The sequence below is a fragment of the Megalobrama amblycephala genome, linkage group LG14 (genome assembly GCF_018812025.1).
Source record: "Megalobrama amblycephala isolate DHTTF-2021 linkage group LG14, ASM1881202v1, whole genome shotgun sequence".
Lineage (NCBI taxonomy): Eukaryota > Metazoa > Chordata > Actinopteri > Cypriniformes > Xenocyprididae > Megalobrama > Megalobrama amblycephala.
In genome coordinates, this window is record NC_063057.1 from 1,352,349 (window position 1) to 1,374,524 (window position 22,176).

At 34.3% G+C, this 22,176-nt stretch overlaps 1 protein-coding gene across 2 annotated transcripts in view; it reads left to right on the forward strand.

The window, feature by feature from the left end:
- Positions 1-15,410, forward strand: part of slc38a4 (solute carrier family 38 member 4) — a 28,853-nt gene extending 13,443 nt beyond the window's left edge. For both annotated transcript variants that reach the window (XM_048154826.1, XM_048154824.1), the window contains exons 5-16: positions 3,578-3,651; positions 3,732-3,824; positions 4,035-4,116; positions 4,199-4,281; positions 4,361-4,419; positions 4,555-4,824; positions 4,929-5,008; positions 5,120-5,220; positions 6,840-6,964; positions 13,672-13,816; positions 13,928-14,025; positions 14,134-15,410. In XM_048154826.1, the coding sequence (XP_048010783.1) occupies positions 3,578-3,651; positions 3,732-3,824; positions 4,035-4,116; positions 4,199-4,281; positions 4,361-4,419; positions 4,555-4,824; positions 4,929-5,008; positions 5,120-5,220; positions 6,840-6,964; positions 13,672-13,816; positions 13,928-14,025; positions 14,134-14,238 (1,315 nt within the window). In that variant the 3' untranslated portion in view covers positions 14,239-15,410. The remainder of the gene's footprint in view (positions 1-3,577; positions 3,652-3,731; positions 3,825-4,034; positions 4,117-4,198; positions 4,282-4,360; positions 4,420-4,554; positions 4,825-4,928; positions 5,009-5,119; positions 5,221-6,839; positions 6,965-13,671; positions 13,817-13,927; positions 14,026-14,133) is intronic.
- Positions 15,411-22,176: the final 6,766 nt, after the last annotated feature.

Consider the following 22,176-nt stretch of genomic DNA (forward strand, 5'->3'; position numbering starts at 1 on the left):
TCTTTATCTGGCCCATATTTCATCTTATTTCAGACAGGAACCGCCCACTTAGACAGGAAGAGACTATGTAAAGTGGCCAATACCCAGCTAACAAAAATGTGTTCAAAGAACCTTTTGATAATGTTCTACGGAGCCCCGCACATGACATGCAAGTTCCCTTGATTTGCTAAATTGTGCACACCATTTAATATTTAGTTCCTTCGATTTACTAAATTGTGCGCAAGTTTTACTATTTAGTTCCTTTGACTTGCTAAATTGTGCGCACGATTTACTATTTTGTTCCCTCGATTTGCTAAATTGTGCGGCCGATTTACTATTTAGTTCCTTTGATTTGCTAAATTGTGCGCAAGTTTTACTGTTTCGTTCCTTCGATTTGCTAATTTGTGCGGCCGATTTACTATTTAGTTCCTTTGATTTGCTAAATTGTGCGCACGATTTACTATTTAGTTCCCTCGATTTGCTAAATTGTGTGGCCGATTTACTATTTAGTTCCTTTGATTTGCTAAATTGTGCGCACGATTTACTATTTAGTTCCCTCGATTTGCTAAATTGTGTGGCCGATTTACTATTTAGTTCCCTCGATTTGCTAAATTGTGTGCACAATTTACAATTTCATTCCCTCGATTTGCTAAATTGTGTGGCCGATTTACTATTTAGTTCCTTTGATTTGCTAAATTGTGTGTAAGTTTTACTGTTTCGTTCCTTCGATTTGCTAAATTGTGCGGCCGATTTACTATTTAGTTCCTTTGATTTGCTAAATTGTGCGCACGATTTACTATTTTGTTCCCTCGATTTGCTAAATTGTGTGGCCGATTTACTATTTAGTTCCCTCGATTTGCTAAATTGTGTGCACAATTTACAATTTCATTCCCTCGATTTGCTAAATTGTGTGGCCGATTTACTATTTAGTTCCTTTGATTTGCTAAATTGTGTGTAAGTTTTACTGTTTCGTTCCTTCGATTTGCTAAATTGTGCGGCCGATTTACTATTTAGTTCCTTTGATTTGCTAAATTGTGCGCACAATTTACTATTTTGTTCCCTCGATTTGCTAAATTGTGTGGCCGATTTACTATTTTGTTCCCTCGATTTGCTAAATTGTGTGGCCGATTTACTATTTAGTTCCTTTGATTTGCTAAATTGTGTGTAAGTTTTACTGTTTCGTTCCTTCGATTTGCTAAATTGTGCGGCCGATTTACTATTTAGTTCCTTTGATTTGCTAAATTGTGCGCACGATTTACTATTTTGTTCCCTCGATTTGCTAAATTGTGTGGCCGATTTACTATTTAGTTCCCTCGATTTGCTAAATTGTGTGCACAATTTACAATTTCATTCCCTCGATTTGCTAAATTGTGTGCACAATTTACAATTTCATTCCCTCGATTTGCTAAATTGTGTGGCCGATTTACTATTTAGTTCCCTCGATTTGCTAAATCATGCACGCGATTTACCATTTCGTTCCCTCGATTTGCTAAATTGTGTGCACGATTTACTATTTAGTTCCTTTGATTTGCTAAATTGTGCGGCCGATTTACTATTTAGTTCCTTTGATTTGCTAAATTGTGCGCAAGTTTTACTGTTTCGTTCCTTCGATTTGCTAAATTGTGTGGCCGATTTACTATTTAGTTCCTTTGATTTGCTAAATTGTGCGCACGATTTACTATTTAGTTCCCTCGATTTGCTAAATTGTGTGGCCGATTTACTATTTAGTTCCTTTGATTTGCTAAATTGTGCGCACGATTTACTATTTAGTTCCCTCGATTTGCTAAATTGTGTGGCCGATTTACTATTTAGTTCCCTCGATTTGCTAAATTGTGTGCACAATTTACAATTTCATTCCCTCGATTTGCTAAATTGTGTGGCCGATTTACTATTTAGTTCCTTTGATTTGCTAAATTGTGTGTAAGTTTTACTGTTTCGTTCCTTCGATTTGCTAAATTGTGCGGCCGATTTACTATTTAGTTCCTTTGATTTGCTAAATTGTGCGCACGATTTACTATTTTGTTCCCTCGATTTGCTAAATTGTGTGGCCGATTTACTATTTAGTTCCCTCGATTTGCTAAATTGTGTGCACAATTTACAATTTCATTCCCTCGATTTGCTAAATTGTGTGGCCGATTTACTATTTAGTTCCTTTGATTTGCTAAATTGTGTGTAAGTTTTACTGTTTCGTTCCTTCGATTTGCTAAATTGTGCGGCCGATTTACTATTTAGTTCCTTTGATTTGCTAAATTGTGCGCACAATTTACTATTTTGTTCCCTCGATTTGCTAAATTGTGTGGCCGATTTACTATTTTGTTCCCTCGATTTGCTAAATTGTGTGGCCGATTTACTATTTAGTTCCTTTGATTTGCTAAATTGTGTGTAAGTTTTACTGTTTCGTTCCTTCGATTTGCTAAATTGTGCGGCCGATTTACTATTTAGTTCCTTTGATTTGCTAAATTGTGCGCACGATTTACTATTTTGTTCCCTCGATTTGCTAAATTGTGTGGCCGATTTACTATTTAGTTCCCTCGATTTGCTAAATTGTGTGCACAATTTACAATTTCATTCCCTCGATTTGCTAAATTGTGTGCACAATTTACAATTTCATTCCCTCGATTTGCTAAATTGTGTGGCCGATTTACTATTTAGTTCCCTCGATTTGCTAAATCATGCACGCGATTTACCATTTCGTTCCCTCGATTTGCTAAATTGTGTGCACGATTTACTATTTAGTTCCTTTGATTTGCTAAATTGTGCGGCCGATTTACTATTTAGTTCCTTTGATTTGCTAAATTGTGCGCAAGTTTTACTGTTTCGTTCCTTCGATTTGCTAAATTGTGTGGCCGATTTACTATTTAGTTCCTTTGATTTGCTAAATTGTGCGCACGATTTACTATTTTGTTCCCTCGATTTGCTAAATTGTGTGGCCGATTTACTATTTAGTTCCTTCGATTTACTAAATTGTGCGCAAGTTTTACTGTTTCGTTCCTTCGATTTGCTAAATTGTGTGGCCGATTTACTATTTAGTTCCCTCGATTTGCTAAATTGTGCGCACAATTTACAATTTCATTCCCTCGATTTGCTAAATTGTGTGGCCGATTTACTATTTAGTTCCTTTGATTTGCTAAATTGTGCACACGATTAACTATTTTTGCACGATTTAGCCTACTATTTTTGTGTGAGGGGCTCCGTAATGTTCCCAATGTTCAAAATGTTCCCAATGTTTGTTTTTTTTTCAAACGTTAAGGGAATGTTTCTCTTAGCATTCCATTTTAACATTCCATTTTATCATTCTTTAAACATTATGTGAATGTTACTTTTGAATGTTCTCTGAACGTTCTGAAACACGTAGTAACATTTAAAAAATCTTTGACGAATGTCCTACTAAAAAGTTGCAGATAAAAATGAACGATGTCTGAATAATGTTTTTGTGCTAATGTTTTGAGAACGTTATTAAAGACCAGATAACTTCTGTTAACTTTACTGGAAGAGCGTTTGCTCATAACTTTGAGAGAACCTTGCCAGAACGTCCTCTGTTAGCTGTTTTACTAACGGTTACAGGAAGAGTTTCTGACTTTTCTCAATGTTTTTCTAGAATCCTCCTGCTGGGAGTCGCTATCCTGTCGCTGTACTCCGTTCACCTGTTACTCGTGACGGCCAAAGAAGGAGGTGAGTTTGTCGAGAGATTGCAAACACACACATTTATATATGAAACATGCAGTCGATGCAATAATATCCTCCGGCTGCAGGATCGCTAATCTACGAGAAGCTCGGAGAAAGAGCGTTTGGATGGCCGGGGAAAATGGCAGCATTTGGATCTATAACTCTGCAGAACATAGGAGGTAAAGTTATCTTTAAAGAGGATCTATTATGCTTTTTTCCATTTTTATCTTTCTTTAGTGTGTAATGTTGCTGTTTGAGCACGAAAAAGTTCCAGCGGGAGTTATTCTCTATATCAGTGTCACTGTTTCTAGAAGAGCCCAAAAACACAATCTGGTAAAAGGGATGAGTTCATGAGTGATATGACATTAATGTGTTTTCTTTGTCTTCAGCCATGTCCAGCTACCTGTTTATAGTCAAATACGAGCTGCCAGAGGTGATACGGGCCTTCCTTGGGCTGGAGGAGAGCTCTGGGTAAGTTGTCACGTGTCTCAGTTTGCGTCTATACATCAGCAGATGAAAGCGTAATGATGATAATCCTCCTGTTCTTGTGCAGCGAGTGGTACCTGAACGGGAATTATATGGTGGTGATGGTGTCCCTCGGCATCATTCTCCCACTGTCCATGATGAAAAACCTCGGTAAGACTGTTTTAGGTGTCAGAGAGCTTGTGTTTGTGATGTCAGGAAGTGTGTATCTCACTCAGATCTCGTCTCACAGGGTACCTTGGCTACACCAGCGGCTTCTCTCTGTCCTGTATGGTGTTCTTCCTGGGCGTGGTGCGTTTACTGAGAAGCTCTTTTACTCTTCAATATGAACGTTTATTAGCATGGCGGAGTGTTTTATGTGTTATTACAACATTTGTACCTGTGCATTGTTTCGTAACACTCTTGTATGTTGGTTTTGTTTCTCAGCTGATCTATAAGAAGACGATCCTCCCCTGCCCTCTTCCGTTCTTCTACCAGCATGAGTCGAACATGAGTATAAACGGCTCGGACGCTCTGGGTCTGTACACGCTGCAGAACGCCTCGGCACTGGCGTATATCTCTGAAGGGGCGGTGAACGGACCTCATCTGGATCCTCACGCAGCGGCCCACGACATCCACAGCGCGGTCGAGTTCACGCCCCACCCCGACGACCACGAGGACATGTGCACACCCAAATACTTTGTGTTCAATTCACAGGTGCGTATGATGTGATGATTGAACACGTCAGACTAGTGCATGATCAGAAGATACTGTGTGTGTGTGAAAAGAGCTTCATGGTGTTCATTATTTTTGTCTTTCAGACTGCTTACACCGTTCCCATCCTCGCCTTTGCATTCGTGTGTCATCCTGAAGTTCTGCCCATCTACAGTGAACTCAAAGAGTGAGGAAAAACACACATTAAAAAACAGCTAATATTGAATCGCATGTTGTATCTTCCTACCCAGAACCTCTCAGATCTTATATGAGCTGTTTCTGTTGTCGTCCACTGCAGTCGCTCTCGGAAGAAGATGCAGAGGGTGTCAAACCTGTCCATCTTAGCTATGCTGGTGATGTATCTGCTCTCCGCCCTGTTCGGCTACCTGACGTTTTATGGTGCGTAACAAACACACTCTTTTCAAACACACCTTAAAGGCAGGGTAGGTAAGAAATTTTGTTCCAAATTTGTTTAAACTTTCTATATATATACATGCATAATTAAAATGTAAGAACTCTGGTAAAAAGAGTATAAAAATCGAGTGACTCTAGACCGTTTAATCTGTATTAAACACAGCTCATTATTTCCATCCGGGACGAAACATAGGATTGGCTTAGGCGGCTGTCACTCTCTCGCAACCATGGCAACCACCCTTTTGCCACACATGACCTGCCCACTTGCGCGCGCACGTTTGATTTGGGGAATCCAAGAGGCACGGATCCTAGGAATACCAAAACAATGGCAGAGAAACAGCAAGCTAAATTCACAGTATCGGCCTATGCAGTTAGTGAAGGCAAACCAGGCAAAAAAAGGAAGACAGTAACAGTACAAGAAAAGGCAATGAACAAAAAGTCTTTGGATAAACAAAGAAATAAAACGCGAGTTAATATCGGCGTGGCTTTCCAGCGATGGCGAGAACTGAGGGAACTCAAGGGGCTGAAAAGTGACTCCTTGATGGCTTTATTTCTGCTGGACAGGTAAATCTTTCTTTTTGTATTTTGATCATACATATTTTTTTGTTTATTTTTTCATGAAGCATGTGTCATTAGCACACGTAGCTGCGTAATATAGCTAACATAACATTACTTAGCGAGCCGTAGTAGAGACGATAAATAATGATAGCTATAGTGTTGAATTGTGCATAATTTTACCCTCTGTCTAAGTCTTTTACCATGTTCACCTGCAAGTTTACCTGCACGTTTTTTTCGCCTTTGTTTTGTTTTTATATTCTCTACCTATGTTTACTGATGTCTTTATCTTGTATCTGTGTGTGTCGTACACACTTTGTTGTATGTGTGTGTTATTATTTTGTGTCTGCAATGCAGTTGTGAGTTGATATTTGAGTGTATGTTACTCTGTTGATCTGTAGAACAACGTATATGTTATGAATCTTACACGAAATTCATCTTCATCACAGTGTAAATGATGGTAATGGAAAAACGTGTATCATGCAACCTGTTTTTAGCTTTGCCTTATAGATAACTAGCTCGTTAGCGAATCAAAAAATATATATTTTAAACTTTACCAATATCAATATGCTAGCTTGATAGTGAGTACTAAAATACATCTTGTTTGTTTATCTTCATAATTTTAAAGTTATTTTTATTACATGTGATTCTGACATGATGTCACTACATGCACTGTGCTCCTTCCTCTCCGCTCGTCTCAGGTAAATAATGCGTCTTCCAGCTCAGTGGTCGGAGTCACACGTTCATGCGTTTTGGGGGCGTGGCTTTGGAAGGAGCCCAGAAGGGAGGGGGTGGAGTGAATGGAAATAATGAGCTGTCTTTAAAACAGTCGTGAGAGGTCTACAGACACTCGATTTTTATACTTTCTTTTTCAGAGTACTTACATTTTAATTATGTATTGATATATAAATAAAGTTTAAACAAATTTTGAAAAAAAGTTTTTTATACATTTTTTTGCCTACCCTGCCTTTAAACACTCTTACACCATCAAACATTCCAGTCGAGATGTTACTTGTTACCATAACACACTCTCTCTCTCTCTATCTTAGATCATGTCGAGGCAGAGCTGCTTCACACCTTCACGAAGGTCTACACATTTGATACGTGGCTTCTGATGGTGCGTTTGGCAGTGCTGACAGCAGTAACGCTCACCGTTCCCATTGTGCTGTTCCCTGTGAGTACCAAAACACACTGTCTGCATGCAAAACATGCCTTTGATGCCATTTTAATGCTTTTTTATTTATTAATATCCTCCAGTTGGGGCCTGCAGTACTGTAAATATCCACCAGAGGGCCCTGCTCTCTTAAAAACAATAGCTCAGAAATTAAAAACAGAATATATAATGTTTAATATATATATTAGTTTTATATACAAGAAATGTGAATATTGTATTTTATTTATATATATATATATATATATATATATATATATATATATATATATATATATAAACTTTAGAATTATTATTTAATTATATAATATATATCATTTAATATTATATATATATAATATTATATAACTATATAATATAATATTTTATAATATATATTAAAATATATAACATTAATATATAATATTTTACATATATATTAGTTTATATAAAAGAAATGTGTGTGTGTGTATATATATATATATATATATATATATACATTTCTATATATAAACTTTATAATTTATATTATATAATATTATTTAACATATATTTTTGTAATATATTATTAGTTTTATATATATATATATATATATATATATATATATATATATATATATACATTTCTATATATAAACTTTATAATTTATATTATATAATATTATTTAACATATATTTTTGTAATATATTATTAGTTTTATATATATATATATATATATATATATATATGTGTATATATTAATAATATTTACATTTATTGTGTGTGTGTGTAATATATATATATATACACTATAGTCAATGGATAGTTTAGTGTTTATTTATTTATTTATTTATTTATTTTCAACTATAGACTACAGATATGGATATCTTTCTGTCTTGTGACAGCAGAGGGCGCCTGAGAGCTTTTTTTTTCTATTCTCTTTACAAGCCCCGCCCTCCTTCTCTCTCTCTCTCTCTCTTTCACTCACACACACAGTGAGGGCGGGGCGAGCAAAGGGAATGGAATATTACCTGATGCAGTGCGGTGACCTTGCAAAGAATGCAGTACAGCATGTGACCACTGGAGTCGCTATAAACACACAGAACAGCTCAGATGAGGATTTCATTCAGGATTGAAGTATCTGGTTTTTAAGGTCTAGCTGATATTATTTGATTGTTTTGTTTAAAATAGTATCTCAAAAGCTGCACAAAAATGAAACCTGCCTGTCACTACCACCTCATGCTACATGATTGTATTTTTATTAGTAAAACAGCTTTAGCATCAAATAACATGCACACATGTGCAGTCGCTCAAGTGCAGTTCAGCTGAGGTCTGTGGTCTGGTTAGATGAGGTTTAGATCAGGGGTTGTAGAGTTTGTGAATGTGACATTTTGTGTTTCCAAGGAGTTCTTGGCCTTCAAGTTGCTCTTAAATGTCACAGCCTTTGTGGGAGGATTTCTTTTGTTTTGTCTGAGGGCCACGGAGACCTTCAGTCAGACGCACAGACACCACTACTAACAGAAACAAGACGGACGGCCCATGTGAATGAGGCATAAACGTGTCTCATCATGGAGTCTAATAAACAAATCTTTTTTGTTTATACTTTCCTTTCTCCAAACACTCCCTTCAAATACATAATAGCAAATTCAAATGTGTTGGGAAGGCCACGGGTGTTTCTGATTGGCTAAAACACGCTCCTATAAGCTCTGTTACAACTCCAGGCCTGTCAGAGACTCCTCAGGACAGCTCTTGGAGTGATATCCCATTCATGCTGCTCCAAAAAATCACATCCAGTGCTTTGAATCAAGGCACATTAGTCACATGAGCAGTGACAGGTGTGCTGCTCTGTGTCCTTATAAAGGACCATGAGGCTCTTCAGCTCCAGTTTCACATGTATCAAATGCTTGTTTCAATGAGGCCATGGATGCCCACATAGTCTCGTGTCTCCTGAGTAAACTTTATTGTTCAAAAATACATATATAATTTTTTTACAATTACATTTATTGTTAAAAAAAAGTATGTATATATATATATATATATATATATATATATATATATATATATATATATATATATATATAATAATATATTTTTAATTATACAATAGATGTTATTTTAAACATTTATTATTAAATGTGAATATATTTCCTTTCTTAATATAATATATCAAATATATAAAAATATTTAATTTTTAAAATTTTTACATACATTCATTGTTAAAACCTAATTATATACTTCTTAATATTTTTTTATTTTTAAATATGATAATATATTATAAATATATTATAATTTTTTTATTATAGAGTAGATGTTTTATTTTGAAGGATGTGTATATATAATATATATTATATATATTTAATATATTAAATAATATAAAAATAGTGAATATATACATTAAATATATTTACAACATTAAAATACATTTTACACGCATGTATTGTATATAAATATGATAATATATTATAAATACATCAATCAATTAATAGTTATATGAATTATCATTTTAATTATAATAATAGATTTGTATTATTAAGGGTGTATATTTTCACTTTTTAAAATATTAATATGAATATATTTAATATATTAAATTGTATAGTCTACATATATGTTACAAAGTGAATATATACATCAAAATATATTTGCAATATTAAAATATTTACATTTTATAGACAATTTACACACGTTTATTGTTAAAACTAATATACTTTTTAATTTTTGTCAAAATGTTTAAAAATATATGAATAAATATATAAATATATTATTTTTCAATTACACAATAGATGTTATTTTTAACACATATCATTAAGTTTGTATATATTCGTTTTAATGTTAATATATTAGAATATTAGCATTTTCAAATATTAATATACATTTTATTTATTTTTATTATATCTACCTCTGTTTATTTTTAACATATATTATTAAGTGTGTATATATTCATTTTCAGTGTTAATACATTAATACATTTTTATTAAATATATTTTCAATGATATATTTATTATATCTAACTCTCTATGTTAGTTTATGCTTTGACCCTCTGATTATGCCGCTTGAGGTGCTCTGACTGACAAACGGCACAGTGATTCATAAGGTCAGTGCAGCCCGGGTTCAGAGGTCACGTCAGGGCCTATAAGGGTCAGTGAGCTTAATCACATGATCACGGCTGGTGCTTGAGCTGTGTATCATAATTGACACCTGACTGAGAGTAACACTACAGCTCCATACAGCACGACCCTTACAGTCCTAATATTGAGGTTACGGCATTTCTCGGTGTGTGAAGTGGCGGCGCTGGTTCTCCACCAGAACCCACGGTGGGTTTCATCTGGAGGGTGGTTTGTGTTTTTGTTCCACATCAGTGTGGCTTGATCTGGCTTTGTGGCCGCTGACTGATCTCTGAGCTTCCTCTGTGTTTGTGAGCTCAGGGACTATTTTCAGAGTCGTTTCTTTGAAACTAGCATGTTAAGCTGCTCATTTAAAGTAATTAAACAACACTGAGGCTGAAAATGTAGTTATCTACACAACAAACATCAGGCACTGAAGCTATTTAGGGCCACAATATCTCTTAGACATTTCTTAGATTATAGTATTTTTAAAAAGCAGAAGTGGCCTATTTCTGCGGCACAAAAAACAATGACCTCAGGATGACAGATTTGAACGTGAACATGTAAATATACATCACATACCACTATAATATATCTCTATGTATACTATTATAACTAACAACACAAAATACTGTGTTGAAACCAGTGATTAAGAGCAGTATTTAATGATATACACTAAAGTTCGGGATTGGTAAGATTTTTTAATGTTTCTGAAAGAGTCTCTTCTGCTCAGCAAAGCTGCATTAATTTGATCAAAAATACAGTAAAAATAGTGAAATATTATTGTAATTTAAAACAGCTGTTTTCTATGTGAATATATAATAAACTATAATTTATATCCAGTGATCAAAGCTGAATTTTCAGCATCATTACTCCAGTCTTCAGTGTCACATGATCCTTCAGAATTCATTCTAATATGATGATTTTCGTCTCAAAAAAATGTTCAGGGGAAAGTTGTTACACCCTGTGTGAGCAAAGTCAGTAAGTTTTAGTCCAATGCGATAACATTAACTAGCGTTTTCAGGGAAAAAGAAAATCGTAAGGGTTAAACAGAAGAGAAGTGAGCGTCCACCACTGCCTCAGTCCTTACGGTAACTCTCAGACAGGAGTCGAGCAGGGGGGTCACTGGGAAAATGTCACACGTTGGGTCCTGCGGTCAGCGCAGGGCTCCAGACGCGCTCGCCGGCAGATGCCGAATACTTTGAGCGGTCGGACGGGCAGCGAACAGAAATGTCGCACCCAGGTGACGGCTAGAAACCTCGGCTTTATGTAAGAGTCACAAAGCAGCGTCACTGTGTTAAGGACTTTCTGATCAGAGGCGGTTATGCAACGCTATCGTGATTTTACCGACTGCGTCTGCTGTCTGACTCTGTAACGATGTGTTACTTTGAGAGTCTACAGACGAACCAACCTGTACTTATTAAACCATAACTGAGAACTCCATTAATCAACTTTCTTACATGTTGCTACTAAAAAAAAAAATACTTAAATGATGTGTATTATCCCTGTGGAGCATTATATTTATTACAGTAGCAAACACCCACATCATCATCATTATTTTTGCTGTTGTAGTTCTTATTTGCAGGTATATTTATTGTTAAAAAAGTATAAAAATGTATGTATTTTTAAAGGATTTTATATTTTAAAAACATGTATAATTTGTAATATATTACTAATTAATATATATTAATACACTATATTTTAATACACTTTAATTTTTTATTTATTTATTTACATTTTGTTACATTTTATATATATATATTTATATATATATTTTGGGGGGAATTTATATATTTTTTATATATATATATATATATATATATATATATATATATATATATATATATATATATATATATATATATTAGATTTTTTGTCTGGTAATTATCTTAAATGTTTTATACAGTTTTTATGTATATAAATACACTATATATTTTAATACACTACTTTTTATTTTTTTATATTTGGTTACATTATATATATGTATATACATATATTAGAATCTTTGTATTGTATTAATCTTAAATGTTTTATATAGTTTTTGTATTTTTGACTTTTTTTTTGTAAAATACATAAACTTTAATAAACCAAGATACATTTACTTGAGATTTTGAGTAAATGTAAGTCTTGTTTTCTGAGAAAAAAAAAAAAATCATCAAAATTAAGTGAATTTATGCATAAAGCAAGAACAAATATTTGCCAGTGGGGTCAGAAAAATATTCTTGTTTTCCTCTTGAATGAACTTCATATTTCTGACCCCTTTGGCAGATTTTTGTCTTGTTTTAAGTATAAACTCACTTAATTTTGCCTCTCCAGTAAATGTATCTTGCTTTAAGAATGTTTAGATATTTGCACTGGAAAACAAGTCAAAAACACTGAGGAAGAAAATCAATTTTTGCAGTGTAATTGCAACCTCAGATCATTTGATGAAAAATGTTTCTGTGCCAGTCAGATGCAGGTGTATTTACAGGAAGGCTAAATTTAATTTAGTCAAGTTTCAACAGTACTATATAGAAAAGCGTAACATAAACAAAAAGCGATCCGTGTCAAGCTCTGTCAGTCGGACACTTCCTGCTGCTGCTGGCTGATGCAACTCTACCACACGGTTACACTGGTAATCCTTCTCCGGCTCCGCCCACGTGTGTGTGTGTGTGTGTGATGAACTTTGCCCCAGTGTGAGCTGGTTCTCATGCTCTGAGCGGATCAGTTCGGGTCCTGTGACCTGCGCTCAGATAATTCACTCACCTGCTCCGGGTCCATTCAGACTTCTGTGTGTGTGTGTGTGTGTGTGTGTGTGTTTGCAGCGCTCGAAGGAGTTCATAACAGTAATATTAGTTCTCAAAGGAATTCCATTAAATCTAAATAGAAAATCATGTTCATGTATGAAGTTGTTTTCTTTTCATTTGTTTGGAATCCTCTGTAAAGCCGCCGGACGGTTGTTCTGGGACTGAATGTAGTTTGATTTGGCATCTCTGTAGCTTTAGCATTTCAAGATGCTAGATTCAGATTTTTTTAATATGGTTTTAGAGGTTTTGACCACAGTGCATATAAATATTATGTAAATTATCCCTGTCTAGTTACATTTGCAATTATAGTTTATACATACAACATGCTACTTGCATCCATACATTTATTGATAAAAATATTTATATAATTTTTAAAAATATATGTAGTTATATTTTAAAAAATTATTTTTTTAAAAATGTTACTTTTTCACTCTTTAATATATTAATTCTTTTTACATTTATTGTATATATATATATATATATATATATATATATATATATATATAAAAATGTAAAAAAATTATATCTAATTTATTAAAAAACCTTTGAATATATATTATTTTAATTTAACAATAAATGTGATACATTTATATATTTTTATATTATATTAATTATTTTTATTAATATGAAATATATAATATAAAAATATTGTGCTTAGTGAACAATTTATATATTTTTATATTATAATAATTATTTTTTTAATTGTTTTTTTTTTTGTTTTTTTTTTACATATTTTAAGCTATATAAATGTGTTTATATCCCTTTTTGCTCACAGTTTTGTAACAGAAATTGTGTGGTTTGATTAACAAAATGTGTGAATTATCTGTTTTTTAATGATTTGTTTGTTTGTTTGTTTGTTTGCAGATTCGTTCATCAATCACCACGCTGTGTTTCGCAGAAAAAGAGTTCAGCTGGATACGACACTTCCTCATCGCTGCTGCCATACTGGCCTTCAACAACCTCCTGGTGATCTTCGTCCCCACCATCAGAGACATCTTCGGCTTCATCGGTCAGTAGTTTCTCCAGACAGCGCTTGTTAGTAGATGTGGCCTCTTTTCCCACTTGAGAGCAGAAGAAACTGTGACGCACACATAATGATTCCTTGCTCTTCCTCCTGTAGGTTCGTCTGCGGCCACCATGCTCATCTTCATCCTGCCGGCGGCGTTTTACCTGCGGCTGGTCAAGAGTTTACCCTACAGATCTCCTCAGAAAATATCTGTAAGTACAGATTTATATATATATATATATATAAAATCATCAATTAAATCCTGGTGGTTGGCATCTTCATATATTATATTGTATTATATTATATTACATTATCTACAGGCAGCCATTTTCCTGGTGGTGGGCGTCTTCTTCATGATCGGCAGTTTGTCTCTCATCGTCTTGGACTGGATCCACAACCCTCCCGGCTCTAAAGGTGCTCACTAACCCATCATCTGAAGCCGCTTCATCCCAGAGATCATCTCACAACATGGACCTTCAGTTCTCACTGAACTCTGTGCCTCTGCCTCTCTCTCCCTCTCAGCCCTCGTTTGTTGTTTTAAATTCTCCTATGTGTTTTCTCAGCACTCGGATCGCCGCGTTCGGGATTCTCAGATAGATGTGAAGGTGAATTCACGGAGGACGCGGTCAGTCGGTCGGTCATTGTGACGTGAATGTGAAAGATGGAGAGAGAGAGTTGGGCAGCAGGGTTCATCATATAAGCACTTCTGGATTTTTATCAAGACATACCAGCAAAGTTTTCATAATCACGTTTGACTTCATTAGCTGACTTTATTGGTCACTGATAGTTAGTTTGTTGTGTTTTTTAAAGGAATAGTTCACTCAAAGATGAAATTTCAGTCATGTTTTGTGAGGAAAAGCTGACAAAAAAGACTCGAAGGCAATTAAATGATGATCGTTTTTGAGTGAACTTTTTGTTAAATATTATTGTTTGAATCATATTTCCTCTTTGAGAGGGGGAAAAGGTCCAATTATCAAATTTTTGTACCAAAACGAAGAGGTTGCGCGAACAGTCGGTCCACAAAAGCTCCGCTTTTTCCTCTCAAACTGCTGCATAAAACCAGATCCTCACAGCTGAACCAGTCATTGAGATTTTTGACTCGATTCTCTTCATTTAGAGGATTTTATCGTCTTTAAGCTCAGTGAGAGAACTGAATGTTGGGTCTCATGAAGAATTTCTTGCACTCTCGATCTCTTTACGTGCTTTTTTCCATCACAGCTACAGTTGAGATGATTGAACCACCGAAGGCCACGCCAAACGGGCAGTGCTGCGCTTTTATGAGAATCTGCAGATGTTTGTGACTCATTAATTACAGCTAAGTCACACGCAGGCCCTGACCTGACCTTAAGGGGACCTATTATGCTTTTTTACATGTTCACTTCATATTTCTTTAGTGTGTAATGTTGCTGTTTGAGCATGAAAACGCCTCCATTGTCATCTTGAGTATTTTTCCGAGAACGTACACATCAAAATATTCCTCATTTAAATCGTTCATATGTAGAATAAAGGGGCGGGGCCTGGTTGAGTCAGTTAGTAGTGTGTTGAAACTGACGGTTATGGTAAGGGGCGGGACATTTCCCAAACACCAATCACAACACACCGCTCCAGCCGACCAATCAGCGCACATTGTGCTTTTCAGAAGGAGGGGCTTCATAGAGACAGGAACTAAACAGAGCGTTACTGACAGACTGGGAAGAGAGGAGCTGCAACAATGGAGAACATGAGGAAAATAATCAACATTCAGTCTAGTAGAGCCCAAAAACAACATCAAGACTTTGTAAAAGAGCATAACAGGTCCTTTTTAACAGAACGTGATCCGTGAGCAAATCAACTTGTACTGTCAGCCCGAGATTGTGCCTTTGCTATCTGACTACACTGCCTTGCTGGAGAAAAACAACGACGTTTACAGAAGCGAGACAGTGGCGTGCCGAAACAGCCGGTTCAGCCAAAGTGGACGATATTTAAAGATCCTTTGGTGATCTACTTACTCATAAAGCAGATATTTCAAATGAAATGGTATGATATTTTTGCATGTTTTAAATCACAAACATGGTCTTTTTGGACATTGTATATGGTTTGTAAATAGCGTTTTTTCTTTGGGTCATTGATGGACGCTGGAAGGGACGAAACATCAGATGTTCACCAGTAGAGTTTTAGTATTATATTTTAGATGTTGGTGCCATCATGCCTTCTTCTTTTGTAAATTTGTAGAAAAGCCATTGTATTTCTATTGTTCCTTCTCCATGGTTTTTATGACTGAAAAATGGAGTTGCGTGTTTATTATTATTATTTTTTTTTTTGTATGTTACTTGATTAGTTTGCAGCCGAAATGGTACAGAGAGACTCACAGATGAACTTTTGGTCACATGTAACGTTTGAAAACCATCAGCAGTGTTTGTCTTCCACTGTTTACCTCTGCAAACCGCATATCAGACGTGTTGGCGAGAGCGAGTTATATATGTGTTTTAAAGCCGACATGAAATCGGTAACACTTTACAATAAGGTTCAATTAGTTAAAGTTGATTTTGGAGGTCAAATACCATTTCATGTGGACTTTAAGCGCGTTTACTACAGCTCTGTGCCTGTCGCTTCCTTCAGGGAAAACTGTGACGATTAAAATTGTCTTTGAATGTACGAACTGTAACAGTTTACATGTATTTTGGTAATGTGAAATGAACTCAGTATCCCAGTATTTCTCTGGCTGTAGAGGTGAAACCTCGTCCGCTCACAAACTGCCATCATAATCCACAGCCAATCGGCTGCGACCTCCTGCGGCGCTCGACCAATCGTGAGCTGCCACGTCACTGGGGGATTTTTGTATCACTGAAGCTGTTTCCATATTATGTAACATGAAAAATAAAGAAATGTGAAACGACGTCCTTCTTTGTGTTTTCACTGATGGAGAAAGTGTTACCGTAGTTCTGTTGCCATGATGATGCGAAGAAATTATCAGAGAGAAATTAATTATGCTAATGAGAACACAAATAATGTAATTCATCGCACTAAAGCATTCATAAATTAGTTATGGTATAATTATATATAATTACAATAGTGAGAACTGGGGGGGAATTTACTTTAATTATCATGAAAGTAAATAGCTAAATATAATGTATTATTTATTAATTTTATCAGGATAATTATGATAATTATATAATTACAATAATGAGAACTGGGGGAAATTTGGAGGGGGAGTACTTAATTATCAAATCAAAATCATAAAAATTATATTATGAAAATAATGTAATGTCTTATTTTTTATTTTGACAGTTTTCATGATATTCGCTTACATAATTGTTCTTTTTTTTCTAAAATGTTTTATATAATTGGACAAGTTTTAAACATAAATTATATCACTATAATTTTATTTAAATGAATAATTTTATGTAAAATATTTAAAGACTTTTTCACTGTGGATTTTGTGTAAGCGCATACATAATGTTTTTATGTTTATACAATAAAATCAGCATCAGAAGACTTAAAAATGATGTCTGATGCCATTTATTAAATGTTTTTTGAAGACAGTGTGTGTGTGTGTGTGTGTATGTGTGTGTATGTGTGTGTGTGTGTGTGTGATGAGTCATATTTCTTTAATTCCACACACAAACACACCTTTAAACTGCAGGGCAATATAAAGCTGATGTGTCATGTTCTTCAAACGGACAACACCTGATCCGACACACACACACACACACACACGTGATCTCGAGCTCATGTTTAATGCAGCACTGTGAGTGTGTGTGTGTGTGTGTGTGTGTGTGTGTGTGTGTGTGTGTGTGTGTGTGTGTGTTCTCAGTCAGGATGCAGGTCACAGGCTCAGTGTGAATCATGTCAACAGCTGGTTACATAAGACCACCACACAAGCACATCTGGCGTCTCTGCTGCTCTTACAGTCTGTATCACTGTACATCAGTATGATGCTCATTTGAGTCAAAAACACTCTTAATATCCAGCAGTATGATCAGTTTAACTGCACTGACACCATCAGAGGAGAACAAAGCTCAAAGAGAACAAAATGACTCTATTGTCTTTGTTGCGTTACAATTTGTCTGATATTTGATGAAGTTTCCATGATTCGTTCTGTTATTTTCCTGTTTATAAGCTGCTTTTAAACAGTTTCTGTTGTATAAAGTGCTGAATTGAGTTTGTGAATGTTTGTTGCATTTTTCATGAAATAACAGGAAGTCTTCTGTTTCAGATCGATTTATAATGTCTATCAGATTATCAGATTATCAGATGTTATTTTAACTGAGATACTATTATAGTTTTTATCAATATTTTGCAATATATATTTATATACTACATATGTCATTTTTATTGTAATTTTAGTTAAGGTTTTAGTAATTTTATTATGTTTTTGTCATTTTTATTTATTATTGTTTTATTTTAAATAGATGTACAGTACAGTCCAAAAGTTTGGAACCACTAAGATTTTTAATGTTTTTAAAAGTTTCGTCTGCTCACCAAGGCTACATTTATTTAATTAAAAATACAGTAAAAAACAGTAATATTGTGAAATATTATTACAATTTAAAATAACTGTTTTCTATTTGAATATATTTCACAAAGTAATTTATTCCTGTGATGGCAAAGCTGAATTTTCAGCATCATTACTCCAGTCTTCAGTGTCACATGATCCTTCAGAAATCATTCTAATATGCTGATCTGCTGCTCAAGAAACATTTAATGTGTACAATTGTACAAAATATTTGTGTACAATATTTTTTTTCAGGATTATTTGATGAATAGAAAGTTCAAAAGAACAGTGTTTATCTGAAATCTAATCTTTTGTAACATTATAAATGTCTTTACTGCCACTTTTGATTGATTTAATGCATCCTTGCTGAATAAAAGTATTCATTTCTTTCATTTCTTTTCAAAAAAATAAAAATAAAAATTCTTACTGACCCCAAACTTTTGAACGGTAGTGTATAATGCTACAGAAGCTTTGTATTTCAGATAAATGCTGTTCTTTTGAACTTTCTATTCATCAAGGAATCCTGAAAAAAAAAAGTACACAACTGTTTTCAACATTGAAAATAATCATAAATGTTTCTTGAGCAGCAGATCAGCATATTAGAATGATTTCTGAAGGATCATGTGACACTGAAGACTGGAGTAACGATGCTGAAAATTCAGCTTTGCATCACAGGAATAAATTACTTTGTCAAATATATTTAAATAGTACACAGTTATTTTAAATTGTAATAATATTTCACAATATTACTGTTTTTTTACTGTATTTTTAATTAAATAAATGTAGCCTTGGTGAGCAGATGAAACTTCTTTTAAAAACATTAAAAATCTTGGTTCCAAACTTTTGGACTGTACTGTATATCGATTTTTATTTCAGTTTTAGTTATTTTAGTACATCAAGTCAAACTAAATAAGAAATATTTCATTTTGCAATTAGCTGAAATAAAATAAGTTTAATTTTTTCTATATATTCCTTTATTTCAGTTAATGTTTATTTTATTTCAACTAACGGAAATGTTTTTATGGCTTTAGTTTAATTACCCTGGATTACTGCTTAGACTATACATTATTCATAATGAATATATATGAATATTATATTGTTTTTAATTGTTATTTATATATATATATATATATATATATATATATATATATATATATATATATATATATATATATATATATAAATACACACACACACGTTTTTTTAACAATTAATATAAATTACTTAGCTATAATTTTATTAAATATATAATTTTATTTAAAATATTTGAAGAAATCTAATGTGAAAAATGATTTTTTTACATGCAAGTAATGAAATCACTATACAATCAGTTTACAGAACAAGCAACTCGATGTCAGTGAGATCTACAGCTTTTTCTGAATTTTCTTTTTTGCCACAACAAAACCCAGTCACATGTGAAACTACATTTCAGAGTCTTCCTTCGCGTACATTTGAGGAATGTGACTGGGTTAATCCGGCACACATTACACAATAAACATATTCAACACACATAAACCTAAACTCTGTGTTATGGAGGCAGGTAAAAATGCATAATATTGAGTATAATCTGTGATGTGATTTGCATGTCACATGAGACGCTTTTTTAGTTCTTTAAAGAGGACTTGAGTGAAAACACCCTACATTTGAATATTTTAGGAATGTAAAGGAGTGCCAGCTTTGGTTTGTTGAGAAGCTAAACATTAACCAGGTGGAAGAGAATGTGAGCAAGAAACTTCTAATGAAAAGAATGTGTTTTATTACTTCTTTATAGGGCCTGATGGTGTTTTTACTGTCATTTTGATTAATAATAGGGTTTACTGCAGTACCACAGACTGAAAAAGCAGCAGGATTGTCTGTGGATCATAATAGCGTTGTTCATCATCACAGGAAAGATGCTCTATTAAAGCTCAAACTCAGGAGAATGGCAGTTCTGTGCGTTTCTAATGTCTCAGCATCACAACAGTGTGTAAAGTCAGCATTATGGAGCCCGAATCAAGTTTGAGATATTGCTGACTCATAACGAACACACACACATATGCATTTTTGTCCAATTAAAAACTGTCTAGATTGACAACACCCTCATACAGGATCATTCCTCTGGGACGTCCTGCGAAACTTGTCCGATCAAGCAGCAGTGACCGCGATGAGCTTTTATGTCCCATGCCAACTTCTTGTTTTAAAAGGACATGCCAACACAAGACAGGAAAGTGTGGCGTTTCATTTTCGGAAGTCTCTGGAAGTAGCAATTACGCTTTGTTTGATAAGTCCTATAATAAACAGAAGTAGCACCCAACCCATGACCTGCAAAAGACATCCTTCACCTGCATTATCATCACACAACACCTCTATTCATGCTATAATCATCATAAATGAAGCTGTAAAGCGATGCCGAGGTGATGCCCGATTAAAGTATAACCACACCTGTCTGCCAGCATTTTTATTAGTCAAGTGAAATGGCATTTTTCTCCAGTGGAATGAATGTGATCTGTGATAAATTTGTTTGCTTTATTCCTGCAGTGAGTGAGTTGTACCTTAATTATGCTAAAGGTGTTTGATGAGTCACTGTGGTGTGACTGGCACAAATTAACCATTCGATTTAAAAAAGAAAAAAGAAAAAGAAAAAGCTCAATTTACAGCACAAACAAATCCCTATCCACAGGGAATCTGCTGTAGATGTAGTGTTGAGAGCGATGAGATCATGTGAGGATCGTGTTTCCTCCCTTAACAGGGCGTGTCAGAGAACATGTGTACACAAGCTCAAAGAAAATGACCAGGACTACACTAAATAAACCCTTAGAGTGAGGATAAATGTTGAGATAGGAGAGATATTTACACAAAAAAACTGTCAATATTGCATTCATTTTCCATAAGGAAAGCTTTTCAGACTGCGATGGCATGTTTCCACTGTTATTAACGTCATAAAAGTTTTTTATTTTTTAAATTTAATGTGCAATAACATTGAATTAGACATGAAATCGTAAAGTAGAAAGACTAAAATAGCATTTTCTGGTAAAATGTATACTCCAATAATTTTTATTTTATTTACAGAGCCTATTTGAAAAGTCATTTTGTGTTTTATTACATTTGCATTAAATAAAAAAATAATAAAAAATGTTTTTAAATAAGACTTTCTTTCGTTATTAGAGCAAATGGAAATGCAAAAGTATTTTTTTATGTAGTTTCCATTCTCCACTATAGAAGTTTACCAACTTATGAGGATTTCCGCTTCTGAGAACCACAGAAATGTGAAAAGGATCCATTGTTTGGCCTGAGGTGATATGAATACATTTCTGTGTTTCATTTGTAGGGCGTTTTTGTTTACTTTTATACGACAAATATTTTTGGTACTGTGTTATGTCACCACTTGTAAAATCTGCATCCTGAAAGAAATAAGAATCAAGAATCAATTATGAATCAATGGAATCAAGTGACATACGCATTCTAAATCAACCTTTGACCACAATGACTAAGGTGATTTTGACCCCACAACATCATGCGTGACTGAAGCTTGCACCGTCACGCTCTCTCTCTCTCTCTCTCACACACACCCTCTGCTTACAGATACGTAACTATGATCCGTGTTTCTGACGCATGCTCTCAAACCAACATAAACAGTGCTTCACCTGGAGTAACAGCACAGGTCACATGAGCAGCAGACGGCTGTGTCAGGTTGACTCAGGACCTTTTGAATGAAGCTCAAAGTCATTTCAACATGGATCTGTTTAATTACTACGTTGTACTTTGAGCTTCGTATTTGTAGTGGGTATTTAGGTAGTTTGCACACTATTTAAATAGTAAATTTGATTTATTTATTTTTGTTCTTGCTGGTGCAAAACTCAACCATGCTATGTGATTGTTATAATAAAGGTTTATTGTTTTTTTACTTGAT